Genomic DNA, 23,044 nt, shown 5'->3' with positions numbered 1-23,044 from the left:
CACATAAAAAAAACAGCTGCTCGTTTAAGTGAAAATACATTTATGTTTGTTTTTTTTGGTTTTTTTGCACTAATAAAGTTGAGGAGTTGTAAAGTATTTTGTCTAGTGTCAATTATATCGTCAGTTATCGTTATCGCAAATTTTCAAATGTATATCGTGATAAATATTTATGGTCATATCGCCCTGCTCTAATATATGCACACATACACTAGTCATTATAAGCACACAGGCATTAACAATAAGGACAGTTTTTTACCAACATTGTCAGGTGTGCATAAATCTAAAGTAAAAAAGGAACTTATGTGAAACAGAGAACTAAAAGACCTTTAGACCATTACATTATGTTCATATTAAAGAAAGCCAAAGTTTCAGATAATTTATCAAACAAAGTGTCATTGAAGCAATTCACTGGACATTTTAGGCTTTGAAAATTAGAGCCCAGTGAAATGGGTGTTTTTAGTTTCTGTACAAATACCGATTGTAACAAAGTGGCCTTTTGTGGCTGGAGATGAAGGCTGAGGCAGAGTACTTTGGAAACAAGAGGTGTTTATTTGTCCACATATAATATAACTCCGTGGATAATGAATGCCAGGTCAAGCCTTCAAGCAGCAGCACAAATCGGTGTCTAATGACAAATGGCAGCCTTAAATACTCTCAGCTATTATAGGACTAAACCATTATTTACTCACAGGTGAGTTTACCTCAATTCCACCATCTATATACAACACATATTTTAATAAATAAGCATATACATTTTACCATTTTCTAATAATAATTAAGTATTTTATATTTTAACCTTACACCTTAGCATCATTATGAAAATACCTAAAACCCATGTACAGAAATTCCCCACATCGCCCAGAACCTTTAACACCAATGCTCCGATATTTTGATATGTCAGCCGATATGTATGTAGACGCAATATAAACAGGCTATATGAACAGAACTATGATAAATGCAATAAGGAACAGTAGTGCTGCCTTTATATTAAATAAATCAATGTTGGATTGACAGGAAAGTGCATTACCTAATTTACTTGAGAGGACAAAAACAGGAACCCACTGGAAGCTTCCTCTGTATCAAATTACAACTGACCAAATCAAAGATAAGATATTTTTTAATAGAGCCGAGAAATTTATCAGCGCGCCGACATTACTGACAGTCTTTTTCCGAACTATCAGTATCAGCATTTGCAACAGTTGAAAAGCAAAAATTAAAAAAGTAAACCGCTTAAATTATGAGCATTAATGTTGCTCAGTTTTCCTAACAGAGGGCACGTTGCCACTTCCCTGTTGGTTGCACTCGTGTTTGGAAACACAGTGTTACAGGCATGGTCCTTTAAGGGTGAAGCCTGATGGGAAATGTATGCGGGTGTGTGTAGCGGAACTGCCTGTCGGGTGTGTGAGGGTGAGCGGAGAAGGAAAAGAAAAGTAACGGTTAACTACAGAAGAGACGAAGAGAAAGTAAATAAAAGGAATATAATAACTCCCTCGGCAGCCAAAGTTGTATCGGCGATGCCCGCTGTGAGTAAACTGTTTCAGCCCACTGTACGCGGTGTTCGTGCCTTGGAGGAGAAATAAAGGTTCGGTAAAGCAGTTTCCTACGCCTCCCTCGATCTTCTTGCTAGCGGAGTTGACCTGTATAGTAAGCTGTTGCCGGCTGCGAGTCAAGTAACTGCCAGAGGTTTCCTTACTACGGTTCGGGGCCGCGGATCTGGCGCGGTAACACTGGGGGCTCTTTTCCGGGATAAAACTCCGCAAAGCGCCGAGAGAGAGGGAGCGAACTTTCTTTTTCTCTTTTCCCTCGGACGACAGAGAAAATGGCGGCTCCGAGAGATGCTGAAGGGGATGGCATGGGAATGTACTTCAGTAAGAGCAGCAACCCATTTTTGCCAGAAACCCCAGAGAGTGGCACAGCTAATGTGGACCGTGCCACTTATGTAAACAATAGAATCCACAGCAGCAACCCCTTCATCACGGACATAGAGTTAACGCCAGCGGCGAGCATAGCAGCAGTCTATACGACGGAGTTTGAGGCTGCATGGCATCTCACCCCGCCACCTTCAGCTCACACCAACCCTTTCTTAACACCAATAGCGAAGCAGAATGCAGTGTGCAGTGAGTTTAAGCAGTTGCAGTGCTCAGACTGCGGAGGCCCTGGTAACACTGCATCTACACCGCTCACAGTGGGACAGCATGGCTCGCATGATCACCCACCTCGGATTGTTACATCTCGGCCATGCAGCCAGCCATTCACCGCCATGAACTGTACCTGCAGTGTCCCTAGAAAAACGCCGTTTACTGAGCCAGCGAAGCTACACATTATGCCGGGTATACCCCAACCTGCGCAGTACAGCTATGAAATGCCAGCTCAGGGCTATTTTTCCCCAACAACTCGCATGGCAATACCAGCACCAGATGGGGGGTGTGGGCTTTGCAAGCATGACCAGGGTCACAGTTCAAAACAAGCCATGCCAGGGCCACGCGGCTGTTTTCCTGGTGTAGTGCAAGACGGGGGTTTTGCAGATTGTAGTGCTGATGGACAGACGAGGGGCAAGGAGAAAATTCCCACATTACAACCAGACCATTTCGATGGGTCAGGGTCATGGAAAGACTTTCTCTATCAGTTCGAGACCTGTGCAAAGGCCAACTGCTGGACGGAGAACACCATGGCTGTCCAACTGAGATTCAGCCTGAGGGGCGCAGCTGGAGCCATAATCCACAAAAACCCCAAATCTGCTCGCTGGAGTTACCAGAGGATTGTGGAGGAGGTGGAGGCTGCCTATGGGCCGTGTTCAGAGCATGCAGCAGCCATTGGCATTGAGCTACGGCAGAGAATCCGGAAACCAGGTGAGGCCCTGCACACCCTCAGAGATGATATATACGAGAAGGTTTCCATTGTGTATGCCAACCGCTCCGAGCTGGAGCAGGACTGCATTGCTGTAGAGATCTTCACTAATGCTTTGGCAGATGCTGAAATGGTCCAGAAATTGTTGGAAGAACAACCACGCACCCTGGCAAGAGCCTATGAAATCGCCCACAGGTTCGAGACAACGAAAAGGGCCGCCAGGGCAGTCACACAGCTTATGCAGCCAGGGCCACGAGTCTCTACAGCACAGGGGACCCGAACAGCTGCATTACGGGAGAGTGTTCATATGCTAAGTTATGAACCACCGGAGAGGGCCCAAAGACCTATCCAGCGTGGGCGCCAAAGCTGGAGCACATCTAACAGGTCAAGCAGGAAGGAGGCTGTTTGCCATAACTGCTCCGGCATAGGACATCTACAGAGGAACTGCCCCTCTCCTCGCTCACCTGCCCAAAAGCCTGTAAAAGCTGCTAGAGGCCCAGCCCCTGACCCAGGCACAGTGTTCCACAACGGAGGCCAAGATGTGATGTGTGTCCAGATAGCAATACAGGGACGGGAAATACGGGCCTTGCTGGATTCTGGTGCACGGCGGAATGTGCTGCCCCTCCACTATTTTAACACCATCCCCGCAGAGTCAAGACCTCAGGTGCAGGCATCCATTGCTCAGACTCTACAAGGCATTGGTCCAGAGGGATTGGCCGTTCTGGGCGAGGTCATCCTGCCTGTACAGGTGGGGAGCGGTGTTGAAAATGTAGACTTTCTTTTGGCCGACATGGCTGAAGGCACTGAAGTTATTCTGGGGCACCCTTTCCTGCAACAATCGTGCGCTTGCTTAGACTACGGCCGCCAAGAGATAACCCTGTTTAATGAAAAGATACCATGTTCTGGCGTAGGCCCTCGACCCCAGGTGCTTGTTGTTAGGGTGGCACGCACTACGGTTTTGGAACCAGGCTGCGAGTATGTGGTCCCCGGGTTTTCCAGCTCCCACTGTGCCGCCCATAGAGACATGATGCTAAGCCCTACAAAGGGCTTTGTGGAGAAGCACCAAGTACTGGTAGCTCACGCAGTTGTGCAACCTAGTAAACCCTCTAGCATCCCAATCAGAGTCTTTAACCCTGGGGCCGCAGCTGTCACCTTAAAGCGTGGTGCCGTGGCAGGGGTTCTTCAGCCCGTGCAGGTCCTGGAGGGGTCGGGGGGTCGCCCACCAAGGGTCCTGGCAGCCCTCGAACTTAATGGTACTCCCCCTGCTTCTGTACCAAGCCATTTGCAGGCCCTTTACGCCGAGAGCAGCCCCGGTTTGACTCACGTTGCCCGCTACGATCTGGCAGGCCTGCTGAGGTCCTACAGTGATGTCTTCTCCACTGGCCCGAATGACCTTGGTCGCACTGGTGTTGTCCAGCATGACATCCTGACCACGCCAGGGCCACCAGTTAAGCACCCGCCGCGCAGGATGGCAGGGGACAAACAAATAGCGGCCGACCAGCAAGTACAGCAGAGCTTGGAGGCTGGGCTAGCTCAACCTAGCAATAGCGGCTGGGCTGCTCCAATTGTGATGGTGAAGAAGAAGGACCAGAGTCCCAGACTATGCGTGGACTATAGACCACTAAATGAGCGAACCCTTAAAGACGCTTATCCCCTGCCACGCATCCAGGACACCCTTGACACGCTTTCTACTGCCAAGTACTTCAGTACACTAGACCTGACTTCAGGGTACTGGCAGGTAGAGATGACCCCCAGAGCCCGAAAAGCAGCTGCATTTTGTACCCGTAAGGGATTGTTCGAGTGGAATGTGATGCCGTTTGGACTGTGCAACGCACCGGCCACATTCCAAAGGCTTATGGACAGAGTCCTGGCTGGGCTGCAGTGGGAGACATGCCTAGTGTACCTAGATGACATCATTGTCCTGGGCCAGGATAGCACCCAGATGCTGGAGCGGCTCGAGCAAGTGTTCATCAGATTGCGTGGAGCCAACCTAAAACTGAAGCCATCTAAATGCTGCCTGTTTCGGGAGCAGGTGGCCTATCTGGGCCATATCATCTCTGCTGGAGGTATTTCCACGGACCCCCAGAAAGTCCAGCAGGTGACGGACTGGCCTGCACCGCGGACCGTCACAGAAGTGCGTCAGTTTGTTGGCTTAGCCTCATACTACCGCCGGTTCGTGGAGGACTTTGCCACAGTGGCTAAACCCCTCCACGAACTCACTAAGAAGTATGCCCGTTTTAACTGGACTGCCGACTGCCAGGGAGCATTCCAGGAATTAAAAAGACGGCTTACGGCAGCCCCTGTCCTGGGTTACCCACTGGACCAGGGTGACTTCTTCCTCGACACTGATGCCAGCAATTGTGGGATTGGAGCGATTCTCTCCCAAGTGCAAGGGGGCGAGGAGCGGGTCTTGGCCTATGGGAGCAGGCGGCTGTCGGCTACCGAACAAAACTATTGTACGACCAGGCGAGAGCTTCTGGCGGTTGTGGCGTTCACTTCCCACTTCAGACAGTACCTGCTGGGTAGGCCGTTCACTGTCCGGACTGACCATAGCAGCCTCCGCTGGCTGACCAGGCTGAGGGAGCCCGAGGGCCAGCTGGCCCGCTGGTTGGAGAAGCTGGCAGAGTATAACTTCCAGGTGCTGCACCGACCTGGGAAAAACCACCAGAATGCGGATGCACTTTCCAGGAGACCCTGCCGCGCTTCATGCCCGTGCACACTCCCAGAGCCCACCATCAACAGCGACCGGTTCGAGCATAAAGGTGTGCAGTGTAACTTAGAGGACTGTGGTACCAGCATGACCCCCCCAGGGCAGCCCCCAGTGGGGGTAGTGGGGCCTGATGGTACCGATGGGAAAAGCCGGGTAGCAGAACCAGAGTGTGCACCCGTAGCAGCAGTGGACTGTTGTTCCAGTAGTAGCCACGACACCTGCCCAAATATCCACCGGGTGGATGAGTCCCATCACACTAGCTTGTTCAGTGGCTGGACCCCAGAACAGCTCTTGGCTAGCCAGAAGAACGATGTGGATATAGGCCCAGTTTGGGAATGGAAGGAAAAAGGGGAAGGTCGGCCCGTCTGGGCCGATGTAGCGGCATGCAGCCCCGCAACCAAAGCCTACTGGGCGCAGTGGAAGAGACTGTACCTAAAAGATGGAGTGCTGGTGAGGAAATTCCACTGTACAGAAAGTAATGTGTTTTTCCCCCAAATCCTTCTGCCTCACGCCTATCGTCACTCCGTAATGCAGCAGATGCACGATGGCCCAGTGGGTGGCCACTTTGGGGCAGAAAGGACCCTGGCACGCTTGAAGAATAGGTACTACTGGTACAACATGAAAGATGATGTGACCCTGTGGTGCCGCACTTGCACCAGTTGTGCTGAAAGGGCGCGGCCCCCAAAAACCCCCCAGGCAGCGATGGGCACGGTACGTGTTGGCGCCCCCATGGAGAGGATTGCAGTCGATCTGATGGGACCGTTGAACGAAACAGAAAGGCATAACCGATTCATATTGGTGGTACAAGACTACTTCAGCAAGTGGGTGGAGGCTTATCCAGTCCCCGATGCACAAGCGCCCACGGTGGCAGGAAAGGTTGTTGCGGAGTGGGTATGTAGATATGGAGCCCCACAGTCTCTGCATAGCGACCAGGGCACCAACTTTGAGTCGGCTGTGTTCCAGGGGATGTGTGAACTGTTCGGAATCAAAAAGACACGCACCACGCCCTTTCATCCACAGTCCGATGGCCAGGTAGAGCGTTTTAATGCTACCCTGCAGAAGGCCTTAGCCACCACCGCGGAGCGCTGCCACTGGGACTGGGATATAATGATCCCCTATGCTGTCATGGCTTATCGGGCAACTAAGCACAGTTCCACAGGATTGACCCCAAACATGATGCTTCTGGGCCGAGAGATAACCGAGCCTATTGACCTGGTCGCGGGTCTGCCGGCCGACGACACCCCCAACTGCACTACACCACAGTATGTGGTGCAACTCAGGGAAAGGCTGGAGCTTTCCCACCAACTGGCACGGGAGGCTCTCGGGAAATCTGTTGAGCGCGCTAAGAAACAGTACGATAAGAATATCTGCCAAGTTCAGTATCCAGTCGGCGCTGCAGTGTGGCATCTGATCAAAGGGACCAAGAGAGTGCGGCACAAGGTTCGCAAGTTTCTGCCTTCCTATGAGGGCCCCTACTTCGTAGTGGGCCTGTTGGATGATTTAGTCTACTGCATTAAAAAGGGGCCCCGAGCAAAGGCTAAAGTGGTTCATCACGACAGACTCAAGCCTTATCACTCAAGAACGCCGCTGGACAACAGCTGGGTCTTCCAAGACTCCGACCAGGCAGCACCCACCGAGGTGCCTCCTCCAGCGCTCGACGAAAGCGATTCTGACATTGATTTCGGCCCCTTCGACTTGTGGGAGACCCCAGCTGGGGCAGATCAACCAGATACTGGTGCTTCCCTGAGAGCTGGCTCTCCGCCACCCGCTCAAGGAGATGGTAGTGGGTTGCCAGCCAGCCCTGTTCAGCCTTACGTGGATGGGGCTGAAGGACCAGAACAGCACCCTTCCTTCAGGTCCACACCCCGTTCCAGACCACAGCGTGTGCGGCGGGCGCCGGACATGTTTGGTGACTGGGTCAGTCACTAGGCTAGTATGTCCTAACTGAGTCGGGGTGTAGGCGGATCGCTGCCCTGCTCAGTAGTTAAAAAAAAAAAAAAAAAATTGTTCATGTTACATATGTTAAGTGATATGACTGTTGTAAATTGAGTTGTTACAGGGGGCTATTCTTACGTGTACTGTTGGGCTTGTTTGTCTTGCTGTTTCCTGGCAACATGGCTGTCGACGGGCTGCAAGTTATTGTTTGAACTGTTTATACTAATGAGGTAAAGCTGGATATAGGGGTAAACGTTCAGCTGTAGTGCCTTAATGTCTTTCTTTATGAATACTGTCTATGTGAAGGGCGGGATATGGACATTGACTTGCACCCTCCTCAAAGTGAACCCTGTACATCCTATGTTTTCTTGTGCTTAAAATATGGACAGTTGTCTACTTCAAGATTGTTCCATCCTAAGGATCGCCATTTTTGGACTGGGGGCACGAATGCTGTATGTTTCCTTGTTAATGGGGGGGTTCATGTGCTGGAATGATGTTAAGGGTTTAATTATCATCCAGAGTGGGGGTAGTGTTACAGGCATGGTCCTTTAAGGGTGAAGCCTGATGGGAAATGTATGCGGGTGTGTGTAGCGGAACTGCCTGTCGGGTGTGTGAGGGTGAGCGGAGAAGGAAAAGAAAAGTAACGGTTAACTACAGAAGAGACGAAGAGAAAGTAAATAAAAGGAATATAATAACTCCCTCGGCAGCCAAAGTTGTATCGGCGATGCCCGCTGTGAGTAAACTGTTTCAGCCCACTGTACGCGGTGTTCGTGCCTTGGAGGAGAAATAAAGGTTCGGTAAAGCAGTTTCCTACGCCTCCCTCGATCTTCTTGCTAGCGGAGTTGACCTGTATAGTAAGCTGTTGCCGGCTGCGAGTCAAGTAACTGCCAGAGGTTTCCTTACTACGGTTCGGGGCCGCGGATCTGGCGCGGTAACAACAGCAATCATCTGACCAGAGTTGGGCACAGCATAAATGAGTAAATAAATAACTACACACGATAAATGTCAGGGAAATCTGTTTATTTTTTGTGTGTCTGAAATGGGGGGAAAAAAAGATCATATTTTTAAAGCACGAAATATCGGAACAGGTCCTACGTCTGAGTATTATTTAAATTCTAAAACGTTCAATAATCTACTTTGGCTCTCTTTAATATGAACACTGTAATGCTATATGTAGCCAGTAAGGAAAAACACAAGATTACATCTTTTAAAGAGCTGTTTAGACTTATAGCTGTGGGTTCTGCTTGCTTTGAACATACTTGTAGCTCAGCAGTCAGATGGCGGTCTGCAGGCGCCAGATAAGAGGCTGGAAAAATGAGTGTCACTAATGAAAATAGAATACAGGAATAAGCTTTACTTGCAATATTGCAGTAATATTTTTTGGTTTGTGCAGTTGAGATGGGTGCACACTGTGAGCTCTTGTAATGCTCTTCTGTGTGTAAGGGCAGCAAGATGAAAGATGTTTCTTTTTTTGAGTTTGAGTTGTTGAGTTTGTGCAAATAAATATCTTGCGATGGCATTTTTAAATGCTGCGCTTCATCTAATAGGCTGAAGGAGATATTTTTTATCATTTCTTTCTGCACCTTTTAAAACTGATCCACATCAGGCAAAAGCACCAGCATAAAAGAAATGGGTGTTTGAATTGAATTGAAAATACATTTTACTGCAACTATTAAGGCCTTGCTCATTTATAAATTATTATTTTCAGAAGTCTCTGTGGGATAAGTGATTCTAACAGGGTATCGCAATATTAACCATGCATCCAGGCCCTCTATACAGTGAGTAGTGAGTGATTTCAGAAAATGTAAGTCATTCTGAATTTGGCAATAAGAAGCTGCATAAAATGCAGTAAATATAAAATAAGCCAATAATTATTTCTATAGGTAACATTTTTATTAGTTAAGTATCAAAGTGAAGTGGCTGTAGCTAACGTTAGCTGGTTATACAGAACAATTTTGTATTTTTAATGTATTTGGCTGTGTGATAACCCATTTAGTAGTTGCCCGAGGTTTAACAGTTAAAGAGGTTTGATATTGTTTAAAGTGTATATCATTAACTGTTATTAAAACAGTCTATATAGTATATAATTGCTGCTCCTTTAGCTAACAGGAGCTAGCTGGCTAAATTTGAGAATAGTTATTGAGCTAGCTTAAGAAATGCGGTGGTGATTTTGCTAACAGGCTAGTTTGAGGATAAAAAATTTAATGGGGGGGATGATTAAAAACAGAAAGGCTGGAAGACTTTTAATTTGGGTATCATAATAGCTCCTAAAAGAAATACTTCTTTATTGGAGTCACCGAACACATTTGTTTTAGAAATGGTGCTTCCTCTATATATTTCCTCATGTGGCCAACATGTCGAGCCAGTTCACTGACAGCACAGCTCAGTTCAGCTGAGGGTGGAGACAGAGTCTGGCCCAGCTCCCAATCGTGCACAGGTCAGCTTGATGTGCTAACGTACTATATAGCGTATTGTGTACGCTGCCAATCACCTACCACTGCCAGTCTAACTAGGCAGAGGTTTATGTAGTTCCATCGATTGGTCAAATTGAAGCAAATTATGTTTGTCGACTTGAATTTTAGAGGCCTAAAATAAGAGGAAGAGGAAGTGAAAAAGAAACTGACAATGTGTGAATGTGCGTATTGAAGACATTGCTCAGTTTAGTGTGACGTTTTGTCTTTTTTTCCCCTGCTACTAGCAAGACAAGTGCATCTCTGCAGCGATGCATTTCAATGACTTTTAACCAAAACACATTTCTCGACTTGCATAGTAAACATTTTTATTAATTTGTCTCCCCCCCCACCCTTTCCTTTCTACCTACCATCTACATCGTCTTCCTGAAGTTCTTCTGGCTGAGCCCATAGAAAATGAATGTATGGAGGGGTTGACGTTGAAGATTACAGACTTTGGCCTGGCAAGAGAATGGCACAAGACCACAAAGATGAGCACCGCTGGCACCTATGCCTGGATGGCCCCAGAAGTCATCAAGTCCTCCACGTTCTCCAAAGGCAGTGATGTCTGGAGGTAAGTCTGTGAATGTGTGTCCTTATAAACAGTTTGTTATTAAAAGACTGTTGTGGCCTGGGAAAAGAGATGATGTAATTCTCAACACCTTACAAGAATAGTTTTACATTTGAGCAAATATGATTCTTTCCTTTCCTGCAGACATTAAATTAACAAAAGATTGTCTGCCGCCATTGCCTTCGCCATCCAGCCTACTCACACAACACAAAAAATTAAAAAGTGATTTATTTACTACAAAAAGTTCACCTTTTTCATACAGTGTCACAGTCTCTTCTGCATTTTGCAATCAGTCATTGTCAGGCTTGTTTCCCTGCGCGAAACAGTGAGAGGGCAGGGAGGAGCACATCAGGGAAGGGAGTAGCTGAGGAGAGGATGGTGTTACTGGAGTTGATGACTCCCACAACTTGTTGGCCAACTTAAAGTGCAAGAAAAGCTTCTTGACAAGTGTTGTTTTGTCTAAAACTAAAGGTGAAGAGTAACACCCATCCTCCCAAAGCACCCAGTCTAGGGGAAACCACTCTCACTCATATATATGTATATATAAAGGAAGGCCTGAAGGCTATTAGCTTACCTTAGCAATAAAGGAGAACAGGATAGGGAAGCGCCCAGCCTTGCTTTGTGGAAAGTTTATAACATCCACCCACCACCATGGCTAAAGCTTATTGTTAATTAATTGGCATTGTTCCAGGCTAGCCGTTTCCGCTTTTACAGCCTTCATGCCAAGCTTAGCTAATGAATCTTCAAGCAAGCTTCAGCAAGAAATTTACTGGTAAAAGGAAAGGGAGGTATCAGGAGACTTGAGATATCTCAAAATCCTTAAAATTGTTAGCAGTTTAATCATCGGCAAGGTGACTTTACTGAAGGAGCTCATATATGTCCGTGTTTTCTGTTGGTATTGTTGAAGAATTTGAAATTGGTCTTTTGAAGCTTTGTGTGTATGTAGACTTGTCGTCCAAAGGACAAAGTGATGGGTTAGAATTAGAGGGTGAAAGAACAGAGAAGTGATAGTGGGAGACTCTGTGATGAAGAGATGGAGGGACAGAGTGATGGATTGCAGCAAGGCTGCCACGACCATGTGATGGCGTCTCTTCAAAAAGCTGCTCTGTGCTTTGTTGTGGGACATGTGTGCTGCACACTGTCCCATTGTCTCCAGTATAGACGGAGAAGGAGGCCACACACCCGACCTAACCGCAGCCCTTTATCTGGGAATATCTTTGTGTGTGTGTGTGTGTGTGTGTGTGTGTGTGTGTCTGGCCACATCTACACAGAGTCCCTTGATTATGGCTTGTGGTTTTATAATAATGCCTTAAACAACTGTGTGATTTGTTGAGAGGGGATTTGTGATTGAAGTGCACAGTACATGAATTTGCATTTGGAATAAGGCAGCAGGGATGTTTTCACTGAGCAACAGATAAAACTATTAAAAAAAAAAAGCATGATAACTCTAATGTGCTGTGGTTTAATTGTAATCCTATAGATGTGAACTTCTACATACAGATCCTATATGAAACCAGCTCAGCAGGCAGGCAGTTTCCATAGCCTTTGTCCATCAACTGCAAACCCACACAAAGTGAAATTTCACTGCAGAATCTGGAAACCGGTGAAACGAGCAAACAGGCAGGCAGCCCCACTCTGAAGAAATGAAGGCTAATCTTTGTTTTTGTATTCTTTCTCATCTGTCCACGGCCGCTCGTCTCCAAAGCCACCATGCGCAGACGACGACCGCTTCGGGGCGAGCCGGCGAGCGGCGTTTCTGCATAGTCACAGTGTGTGGAAGTTGTAATTAAAGAACTAAATAAAAAAAGGCTGCGGCCTGCGCTCTCCACTTAGTGAGCCTGCAGTGTGTGTTCAGTCAGGTCCGGGCGAGGGCTAATTGACAGTGTGGGAGATCCAAGTCCTACGCCACACTTCATCTTCTTAGGACACAGGGCTGATCCCATTGTGTGGGCTCAAAAGTCCTGTGTGTGTGTGTGTGTCTTTGTGTACTTGTGTTTGCGCAAGTTTTGCATGCATGAGTTCACAGTGCTATGTAAGCACGTGTTTCATCAAGCAGAAATATTCCACTGCACAAAGACCTCTTGGTTCTCTGTCATCGCTGTCATAGAGAAGGTATAAAAGATAATCTTTGCTGTACAAAGCATGAATTGGAATGAAAGATGACCCGGATTTAAAAGTCATCATCTTACCTTCTTCTTACCTTCTTTCCTGAGACGTGAATTAAAACAGAATGCACTGATTTGCAAGTCATTGTATACTGAATTGGTATTGAATTCTTGAAGCTGAAACATATTTTAATCAATTATTCTTTAAATAATTTTGTTTTCTCAGAAGGTGTGTTGATTTTATCCACCGCTGGTCGAAATAGCTCAATTATACCACTTTATCCACAACACCGTTTACATGCTCCTCCCTCTTCCTGTCTACTCCAGGCTGCAGCAGGGAGTAGCTTGTCTGGGTACACGAGATTAAAATGTCTTTAATGCTGAATGTTCATATCCCACTTAGTGTAAGTCTAGCTCAACTTGTAGAACAGCTCATTTGCTCATCGGAAGAGCAGTGAAAAGTTCCCCGCCTGCTGTGTGGGTTCTCTGGTTATCTCTGCTTGCTCCTTTCTGAAGTCCATAGATGCATGTTTGATAAACTGCTGGTTCTAAATTGGCCGTAGGCAGGAATGTGTTACCCCTGAACAGGTTGTCAGTCTGCCTTTTACCTCATGAATAGACTCCAAACTCACAGCGACATTAGTTGTTTGGTCTCCTCATGTCATCACTGCGAGTAAGATTACAACATTCCTCCCCCAAAAGTCCAGCAGTTGGTTTCGTCAGTTCCCAGGCATTTACAGACTGTTGTTAAAAGAAGAGGATATGTGGCACAGTGGGAAACATGGCTCTGTCCCAACTCAAATTCAAAATAAAATCCTAAAAACTGTTTTCTTCTTAAATTAGTGTATTTTCTCTTTTCTGGGTTTATGAGATTTGCAAATCACTCCATTCTGTATTATATTTATATTTTACACACCATGTCAACTGTTTTGGAGTTGGGGTTGCACATAAATACCAGTCCATTTACACCCTAGCTGTGAGTTTTTTAATCTTCTTCTTGTTTTGATCGTTGTTCGCTATCACTGTTAAATAAATGAAATGTAGTTTGCACTAACAGCTTCCAGATAGAAAAACATCCTCACATGGCAGCTTGGGGGCAAAAAAATCATTTTCTTTCTAACACACAAGCCTAGAGGTTTTGTTTGCTGTTTAAATGCGACGGTAATTTGGTTGATATCACATAGAAATGTAAATATAAGTGGTATATGCAGCGTAAACATAATGAAGTGTTCCAACATCCTGTGTCTAATTTTGGCTCGAGCTCACTGTGTCATGCCTCGTTGTCTGGCTTGTTTCCCCTCCAGCTATGGTGTTCTGCTGTGGGAGCTGCTAACAGGAGAGGCACCCTACAGAGGGATCGATGGACTCGCTGTCGCCTATGGAGTCGCCGTCAACAAGCTCACCCTGCCCATCCCTTCCACGTGCCCCGAACCTTTTGCGCAGCTCATGTCAGGTGGTACACTCCTGCAGAAATGTAACGAAATTTTGGCGTTCGATTCAGTGGTGTGACAGGACTTTAGCGTGCCATCAGGTTGCTGTCCCGAGCACGCGTTCTTTTCCATTTCCCCAAATCCCTGCATGTTGTCAGTAACGTGGCCATTGAGAGGAAGCGTTTTATGCAGAAGCCATCTTATGCAATACATTTGTGCCCATTTATCTTCTGTTTTTTGGTTTTAAAGTAAGAAGAAATGCCACCTGGGTGCTTGCTGTCAAGCTACCAGCTGGTCCAGAAAAGTAGACACTTGGATTCCCTTTCCCTTGATGTCATTTTGTCGTTTTTTTGTTTTTTCCTAAGTCAGGATCAGTGCACAAAACAACCAGTAGCCACCTCAGAGGATTAATTAATTATTGGATTGGTTTTTGATCTTCTTGTAATGCCTAAAGTTTAGAAGCAAATTATGCAAAAGTCCCCGCAGCAAGTTAATTAAGCATGACACTTTGAATAAGTGATCAGCTTGACTCTAAATTGTGCTCACACAAAGTGCCTGAAACATGTGTAAATAAAAGTTAGAGGCTTTGCAGGTTACTTGTTCAATATTACATGTAATAAGTGCAAAGACATACGCCTCATGTAGTTATCTGACCTAATTTTAAGTCTTTAAATCTCAGGTGACGGCATTCAGTTGGATGATGAAATTCTTCTTCTTCTTCTTTTTTTTTTTTCATTTTGTCTGAGGATTAAAATTAATGAATGAGGGACTTTCAGGTCCCTTGATTTTAAGAAAATGCTCAAAATATGTGAAGCTGTCCTAGAAATGAGTAAATTTGTCGTCTTATTGTCAGTTAAAGTAACCTCTGATCTTTTCCCCCAACTGTAACGTTTCTAATCGCTCTGTATTTCTGATTGGTCCATTACTTCTGGACAGCTACATATGCACGTCACTTTGGTGTAGCACCAACTGCATCCCTGTGACTCACTGTATCCCCTGTATGTGTGACAGAGTGCTGGGACCAGGACCCCCATCGCAGACCCAATTTCAGTTCCATCCTGGCCCAGCTGATGGCCTTGGAGCAGCAGGTGAAGGAAGAGATGCCGCAGGATTCGTTCCACTCCTTGCAGGAGGACTGGAAACTGGAGATCCAGGACATGTTTGATGAACTCCGGGCTAAAGAGAAGGTAAGAGGCCCTCAACTCTGAATCACTAAGCCATGCCCTTGCCAGGGCTAGCTTCTGATTTAGAAAATGTCATTTTAAATAATAACAACTTGATGGTACTGATATTAAAATGAAGTCATCCACAAAGCCCACTCCTGACATTTAACTGAACATGTTTCATTAACCACATGATCCGGGTTAATGTTCATGTTGACATTTCTGTGCAGTTTTTTCTTTTAATGTGTTTCGTTGATTTATTATGGTTCAACACACCATCAGCTGGAGATTTATTCTGGCTCTGAATTGGTCTTTTGGTGGCAGTAAGTTTGTTACTTCACTCAGTGAGTTTAAATACTTGGAGTCAACCAGCCAAAGGAATGGACACTGCAAAAGTGGGATGAAAAAGAGAGAGCAGGCAGGGTGGAGTGGGTGGAGACGAGTGTCAGCAGTGATTTGTGACAAAGGGATGGCAGCAAGAGTGAAAAAGAAGGTTTACAACGTGGTAGTGAGACCCGCTGTGGCATGTGGCACTGACAAAACGACAGGAGCGAGAGCTGGAGGTGGCTGGTTGAAGATGTTGACGATCAAGATGTTGATGACCAGAAGGGACAAGATTAGAAAGAAGTACATCAGACGGACAGCTCACGTTGAGATGGTTTGGAAATGTGCAGAGGAGAGATAGTGGATATACTCCACAATGAATGTTGAAGGGTGGAGCTGTCAGGCCTACAGTTGTTTATGACAACAGGATTATAGTGGGATTTTTGGTTTTTAAGCACAGCCTCATCATAGGTGGGCTTTTCATCCCCTCTGCTTGAGCAGATCCCACAGCTCAGGACAACCAAAGTCCTCAACAATATTGTATGTTTCAGGGGTTTCTGGAAAAGCACCCTAACTCTAAGAGCCACAGCAGCTGAGGTGTCTTGCCAGTCTTTGTTATTCTCCCTTATTTCTGTGGCCTGGGGGTCACCGAGCCCCTCTAGCCGTGTTCTTAGCAGCACAGTATTTAACAGAGTATTTAGTGTAGTATCCCAGGAGGAGAAACCCATCAAATAAAATGTCAAAGAGCAGCTGTGAGTCATCATGCATAATAATAGCTTTCACTGCTACCAATTTTCTCAGAATTTTGTTTCATTAAACTGTAAATTTGCATAACCTCAGTCACACACACGAGACCTGCTGATATTAATTCACTTCTAAATACTTTCTTTCACTTGCCTTTCGCCCTCCATCAGGAGCTGCGATGCCGTGAAGAGGAGCTAAAGCGAGCAGCTCTGGAGCAGAAATCTCACGAAGAGTTCCTGCGGCAGCGTGAGCAACAGCTGGCCCAGTGGGAGCAGGATGTGTTCGAGCGTGAGCTCAGCCTCCTCATCCTCCACTTGAACCAGAACCAGGAGAAACCTAATGTCAAGAAGAGGAAGGGCACCTTCAAAAAGCACAAACTCAAGTCCAAGAACGGCGAGAAGATCAGCATGCCCCAAGGTGCGTCGGCTTATATCCGTCTATCCATCTTATCTACCTTTGATTTGTTCTGTCAGAGATCAGACTCGATTTCTTGGTCAGTCTCAACAAGCAAAAAATAACAACAGTCCAAAAAAACACATGCAAGAGAGCAGTGAGAAGGAAGTGAGGGAGAGTTTTTGTGGCACGACTGGTATTTTTGTAGCACGGCTCCTTGGAAAATTGCTATCAGGGCTGAACTCATGTAAAGATTGACATTTTGAAAGAGAGGCTGCAGATAGGTGCAGTTTTGCGCTATTATAAAAAAGTTTGTCATTTTTAAATCTTTTTTTCAGCAGCTCCCCTCCCCATCTAAAAATAAATAAATAATTTAAAGGTGGATCACAGGTCTGACTTGCTGATATCTACTCTGACCAGGATTCACTTTGCCCTCCTCTTTTTCTTCTCTTACTCACCTGACTGCCGTTTCTTGTCCTGAGCTATCACAAAGTCACACAGTCTGCAGCAGTTCACATCAAGTGTTTCAAAGCATGTATTTTGGGCTGAGCAAGCATGCATAAATGCGCGCTGTGTATGTGTGTGTTGTGGTTAGGCCTTTCCCAGCAGCAGCAGGGCGGTGATGTGGTGGTAGTGGTGGGGGGTTGATGAGAGGGGAGAGTGAGCCAACCACGCCTCGACACTTCCTGTCCATGGACAGACTGCTGGCTGGCCTCTCTCACTTTCTTGCTCTCACTCTGTGCCTCTCTCTCCCTCTTTCTTTTTAAGCATACCTTCCTCACCCATTTTGTCTTGTTCCTTTTCCTCTTTAGCTCCCTGGCCACTGGTTTTATTTTCCTTCTTACAGTATGTGCCTGAATCCCTTTCTCTTTTTTTTCCCCTTTTCCCACCAATATTATTATTGTCTTTTTCTCCATCCTATATTAAACTTGCACTTTATACCCTGCAGTAACATATATATTGTGGGCTTTTTGGAGGGGGTTCAGTAGCTGGAACATACTTATGTGTCCATTTTGGGATATTTTTTTCCCCACATACACACATATTCAAAAATATCTGAGAAAGTAAAGCATGGGATACTTTGTAACTGTGTTAAAACACAAAAGTAAGACATCTAAATCATAACATTTCAGAAATATACAATCTTAACATAAAATCTTCACTAAGGAAGACTCGTTAAGCTTTGCATATATGGCCTTTTAACAGATAGGCTGCCTTAGCAAGTTGAGCACTAGCAAGATTGGTGACTGATTTGCAATAATTTAGATGAATGTGAAATTTTTGGGATAGTAACAGTGTAAATAATTTGTCCTGCTTTTAACATTTACACCTATCTTCCATGTCTATCGACTGCATAACAGTTACTCTGCATAAAATCACTACTTTTGCTAACTAGCTAAAGCTAGCTGCCTCATGTGCTAAATTAGCTAGCTAGTTTAACCTCTATTAGCATAGCAACATGCACTAGCAAACTTTAGCAAACAGTAGCAGTTCCTTTCTGACACCACATGTAGGTCTTTCATTAATTTTACAGTTTATCTGTAGAATAGAATAGTGTTAATTGGCCTGCAGGCCTTTCTGAGTAATATCAGTGTTGTAGTTAAACACGGACTTTAATCAGCATGCCATTATCAGCCATTGCCACTAGTAGCTTCCTTAATGCTTGATACATGGAAAGAGTAAGGTCTTTCGTGAGTCCTCCAATTATGTATCTGCCTATATCAAAGCTCATCAGTGAGATTTTAAAAATAAAAATCCTGTTTGTGTTCTGCAGAGAGATTTTGATTATGAGCCATAATGTTGTAAGCACCCAAAGTAGACTTGATGTGAGCTGCGAGACTGTGATACCATATATGCCCCTGTAAAAACCACAGGTCTCTACGATATCAACCTTGTTTTTTTTCTCTCTCGAAAAAACGACTCTACCCACAATCCTAAATCAAAAAAGCAATGCCCCTGATTGGTGGAGGCGTAACCATGGAAACGTTTAAACTGCAAATATTAGGTTGCTTAGTGAGCGGGAAAAATTCAGAAAGTGTGAGAACAGTGATTGCAGTCTCAAACAAAGCACTGTACCATATCAGTAACAAAGCTTTACACACACCACAAACTGCAAAGTGTATTAAAAGCTGTTATACAAAACTAATGAAAAGGACTCAGTTCAAGAGGGTTGGAAGTTATTTGCTGTGGAATTTGGGATTTGCTGTGGGTTGCAGTGGGATGAATAGTTCCTTCACTTTAAAAACTATTTCAACAGTCTTGTGCCTTTTCCATTTTTGACCTTTTCTTTTTTATTTATTTTTTATCTAGATCAAATGTTTTTATGGTCACGAGTCCTTTCATTGCTGGTTGGCTTGGTTCAACGCTGAAAACTTCAAATTGATGTGTTATCACTTGGAATTATTATGACAGTAATAACTGCAAAGAACACATGAGGAGTACTAGGATAAATACAATTGCATTTGAAAGAACGTGGGGGAAATGCCATGTTGGGGCTCATATTAGTGCACAAATCGGCTGTGGAAGGTGTGACAGCTAAAGTCTGCTTCAGTTCCTGCGTTTTATAGATATGTAATGAAATACTGCTATCACAATTTGTGTAACACTCGATTTCTACAAAAGCAAACTCTTGGCTTCTTTAGAGAAATAAGGAAGCTAAAAAAAATGTTGCAACCTCAAAAACAGCTGACATTTCTTGACTTTATGAATGTCTTACATCCTGTTGTGTGTCTTTCAGATTTCATACATAAAATTACGGTGCAGGCATCCCCAGGCCTGGAGAAAAGGCGGAACTCTCCCGATTTGGGTTCGGGCTCCTCACCTTCCTTTGGACCGCGGTTCCGCGCTATCCAGTGTGAGTGCAGTCGTTTTTACGTACATATATATCGAGTGTATGTGGAGGCGTTTCTCAACGCGCTGAGAAAAGCAAAAGAATAACGTCTCTCACCATCTTGCATGCACACACAGACTCTGTTGCGACATTACTCGTCTCCATTTCCAAATTTACTCCTTTTATGTGCTCTCAACCACCCACTCATCTTTTTGTCTTCCCATTTCCCTGTGGGCCCCAGCTCCCTTTCTCTCTCTCCCCCTCACTGCTCTGTCTCTCTCACACACACCCTTTTCCCTTTTCAATAGTGTGTTCCAGTCCAAATATTATCTGACTTCCTTTCAGCAGCTCAGCACTTCTCAGCAGCTTTTTTTTTTTTCCGCCGCTGCCCTGCTCTGCTCCCCTGCTGATTGCAGTTACATCAGTGCTGCAGTGGGGGGAGCTATTCAGCTATGTTTTCCAGGCACTTAAGCGTCTACAGTTTTTATATGCATGTAGTGGCTACAGTGCGGTTTACTGAATTAAAAATAAGCAGGGAGGAATTCACTGCTCCAGGAGAAAAGGGTTGCAGCAGCGGCAGAGATCTACATTGCTCGCCTGCTTGTCGGCTTCTTAGACAAACGCCCGAGATTTTTCCCTTCGGAGGGAAATTGTAGCCAGCAGGTCACGGGGCGTTTTAATACAACCCAAAAGGAAATTTTGTGGTGTAGCAACAGGCAATAAAAGAGACTTCACAAAACAATTACCACCGCGGGTTAACATAAAAGCACAAATTGCAGTGACACATTTATCTATAAAGTGGTTAGTCAATCTAAAACATCTGCCAGCTTCATTTATTCATTAAGTAGCAGGCTGGTTTTCTTTACTTCCTAATGACTCTGCTTAATGGCAGTCACTAAGCCATGAGTGTGCCTGTCATTAAAATGTGTTTAGTGGATATTTATGCTTGCCCTCTCGGTAGCAAGCAGTAATTTATTGCAAGGGCCTCCCGTACTGATTTGTCTAGAGAACTGCCAAATTGATTTGCATTAGTCCACAGAGCTAGATTCCACTGTGCCATATTTTTACTGAATAGATATGTTGAAAATTAAACTGCCTCTTATTTTTAGAGAGTTTTTGAACTCTGAGATTGTAATAGTTTGTGTTTTTAGCATCTCAGTAGGTTGGCTGTGTCATGTGTGTTGGCAGCTTATGGATACTGCTGTCATCATTTATTTATTTATTTTTTCTATCTGCGGGGGCAGGATTAGATTTGGTTCTATTAGTCCTTTTCCTTCTTCCAGTTCCAGTACCTGAGGTACAGCAGGCTAAATTTGGACTTTTAATTGATGATCTAAATGCTACAGAGCGTGGGAATCGCCGCCACGCTGTCGTTTGCGCAAAATCAAAACATTGATAGAAGTCAGGTTAATAAGGAAAAAGCATGAAGATGATTGTGCTGGCTGTGTTGCAGCAGCCCTGTAGCCTGTAACCAGCTAACGTTTGTTACAATAGCATCCAGTAAGGATCACACTGACGCCTTTCAGAAGCTTCTTAAAATCCCAAAGCATTTAAAATGTGCAACGTAGCAAAGGTTAAATATACTGTAACAATAAAACATTTTCATCTTCCAACATCTACCCGAGGCAGACGTCGTTGCCTCTGCGATCGCCGTTCCCTGTGTTTTCCTCCCAAGCTGGAAAAAGGCAAAGAGCCTTTTCGGTCATATGTAGAGATGTGTCCTTTTAAAAGGCAGCTGCTCACTATTCTGATGAGTTCCTGATGTCCACAATTTTACTTTCACACCTAAAACCACCTCTATTTCTGAATATTCCGTTATCAACTCGGTGTCACAATGTCACCAACTTGTGTTGAAAGCAATGTATCATTTACTTTTACATCTAGGCTCCGAAGCACTGCAGAAATGTGTGCAAAAACCATAAAAGGCTTACCTTTTTGGCCTTTTTGTTTGTTAAATAAAAATATATCAGTGTGGAGGAGTGTGTGGATTTTTTTTAATACGTTAACAAAATATATTTCCTGTCAGAACAACAGTAGAAGCATTTCTCTTAATTTTTTTCACTGTTAATAGAAAGATTTGATCAGCGTGGGGCAGAGGAGAAAACCTGTGAGCTTTACAAAATGATGAGAAAATATATTCTATGAAAGCATGTTGATATTAATAGAGGCACACTGAAAAAGGAAAAGAGTTCAGAGAGGAAAAGGCTGGGAATGGGGAGCCACAGTGTGATCTTTATAAAATCGTAACGCCAGCACTATCATCTGCCTCCTGTGCTTGCTTTGAAAACATAGTGCTGGAGAGTGACGGGCGGTAAAGTGCATCAGCCAGGCCTCTGCCGCAGTACAGGCCAAAGGACATAATACAGCATGTCCAATCAGAGAGCATATTTACTTTTCCCATTTCTGAAGCTGAAATGAAATGGCAGCGCAAAACACTGGGGATAAAAACAGAACCACAACTCAATGGAATAAACTGACAGCTTCAAAGTTTTCACCTTGACATGTGCAGTATGTAACTGTGGTGCCCATTCCACTTATAGCTCTTCTGGCTTGTTGGGTGTTGACATGCTGAGAAGGATCCTCGAGGCCTTAGGAAGGGTGTGATGGAGTCCATATGTGTTGTGACAGTAGAGCCCAGGCTGGCTGAAAGTTCATGCGCTGTTCACACACTTTGTGTTAGCAGCACGAGCCCGCTGGTGTGCCGCCAGTGTCTGGCAGGTGCAGTGCCAGCTTTAATCAGAAGTTTGCATTGGAGCTCACCCCCCAGATAACTTTGGCACCTTTTTTCACACTTTCTGCCCTGTGACTGTTCGGCTGTTATTGTGGTATAGGCTGTGGTCACATGATCTGTTTTAAAGTCCGCTGGAGCTTAAACTTTCATTTAAATTCAAGTTTCATGAATTGTAGCTCTAAAGTCAACTGTGTTAGAGATGATCGTACTCACCCGATTAGAACGCAACTAAGCTGATAATAAACGAGCTCATACTGATTGTATTCTCTCCCCTCTTCTCTGCAGTACCCAGTGACAACAGCAGGACTTTCGGTCTCAGCCCAGTCCGGCCCTCCCTGGATACCTCTTCTCATAAACAAGTCAACGGAGACCTCAGGTTGAGCCCTCATTGGAGGCCACAGAGCCCCAAAAGTCCCAAAAGTCCTAAAGTCCTGCGCCTTAGTCCCCAGGAAAGCAGGTACGGCAGAATTGCTTATTCCTTCTGTGTGTATGGATTTGATATGCTTAACCATCACCATGCTTAAGTTGAAATCTTTCCTGTTTTCAGCTTGTCGATGAGAGCTAAGCTCCTGAAGGCAGACAGCAATGAGAATGGAGACTCCAAGGATGACTTTGAGGAGTACCGACCCGTCACGCCAACCCCTACACCTGCTCAGAATGGTATCCACTGCCCTTCACCACCAGCTTTACCACCTTATCTTCCACTTAGCCTCCTTTCTAATTCTCTCTGCCATGACCGTGAATTATGAATCGAAGCTAAATGAATTATAAATACATTGAGTATTCCTCTTCTTCTATTTTGGGCTCTCCT

General features: G+C 45.1%; 1 protein-coding gene across 1 annotated transcript in view; it reads left to right on the top strand.

Moving 5' to 3' along the window:
• The window catches only part of LOC146636916 (mitogen-activated protein kinase kinase kinase 11), a 66,646-nt gene that overhangs the window by 22,444 nt on the left and 21,158 nt on the right, over positions 1 to 23,044 (top strand). The window contains exons 2-8 of the mRNA XM_085349740.1: positions 10,336 to 10,516; positions 13,923 to 14,071; positions 15,060 to 15,235; positions 16,450 to 16,696; positions 19,410 to 19,526; positions 22,519 to 22,690; positions 22,781 to 22,893. Coding sequence (XP_085205866.1) covers positions 10,336 to 10,516; positions 13,923 to 14,071; positions 15,060 to 15,235; positions 16,450 to 16,696; positions 19,410 to 19,526; positions 22,519 to 22,690; positions 22,781 to 22,893 — 1,155 coding nt within the window. The remainder of the gene's footprint in view (positions 1 to 10,335; positions 10,517 to 13,922; positions 14,072 to 15,059; positions 15,236 to 16,449; positions 16,697 to 19,409; positions 19,527 to 22,518; positions 22,691 to 22,780; positions 22,894 to 23,044) is intronic.

The sequence above is a fragment of the Diplotaxodon limnothrissa genome, linkage group LG3, assembly GCF_057381915.1.
Source record: "Diplotaxodon limnothrissa isolate DT_005_m linkage group LG3, D_limnothrissa_male_GT1.1, whole genome shotgun sequence".
Taxonomy (NCBI): Eukaryota; Metazoa; Chordata; class Actinopteri; order Cichliformes; family Cichlidae; genus Diplotaxodon; species Diplotaxodon limnothrissa.
The sequence above is the reverse complement of the archived record's forward strand: the minus strand, read 5'-3'. Positions and strand labels throughout refer to the sequence as shown.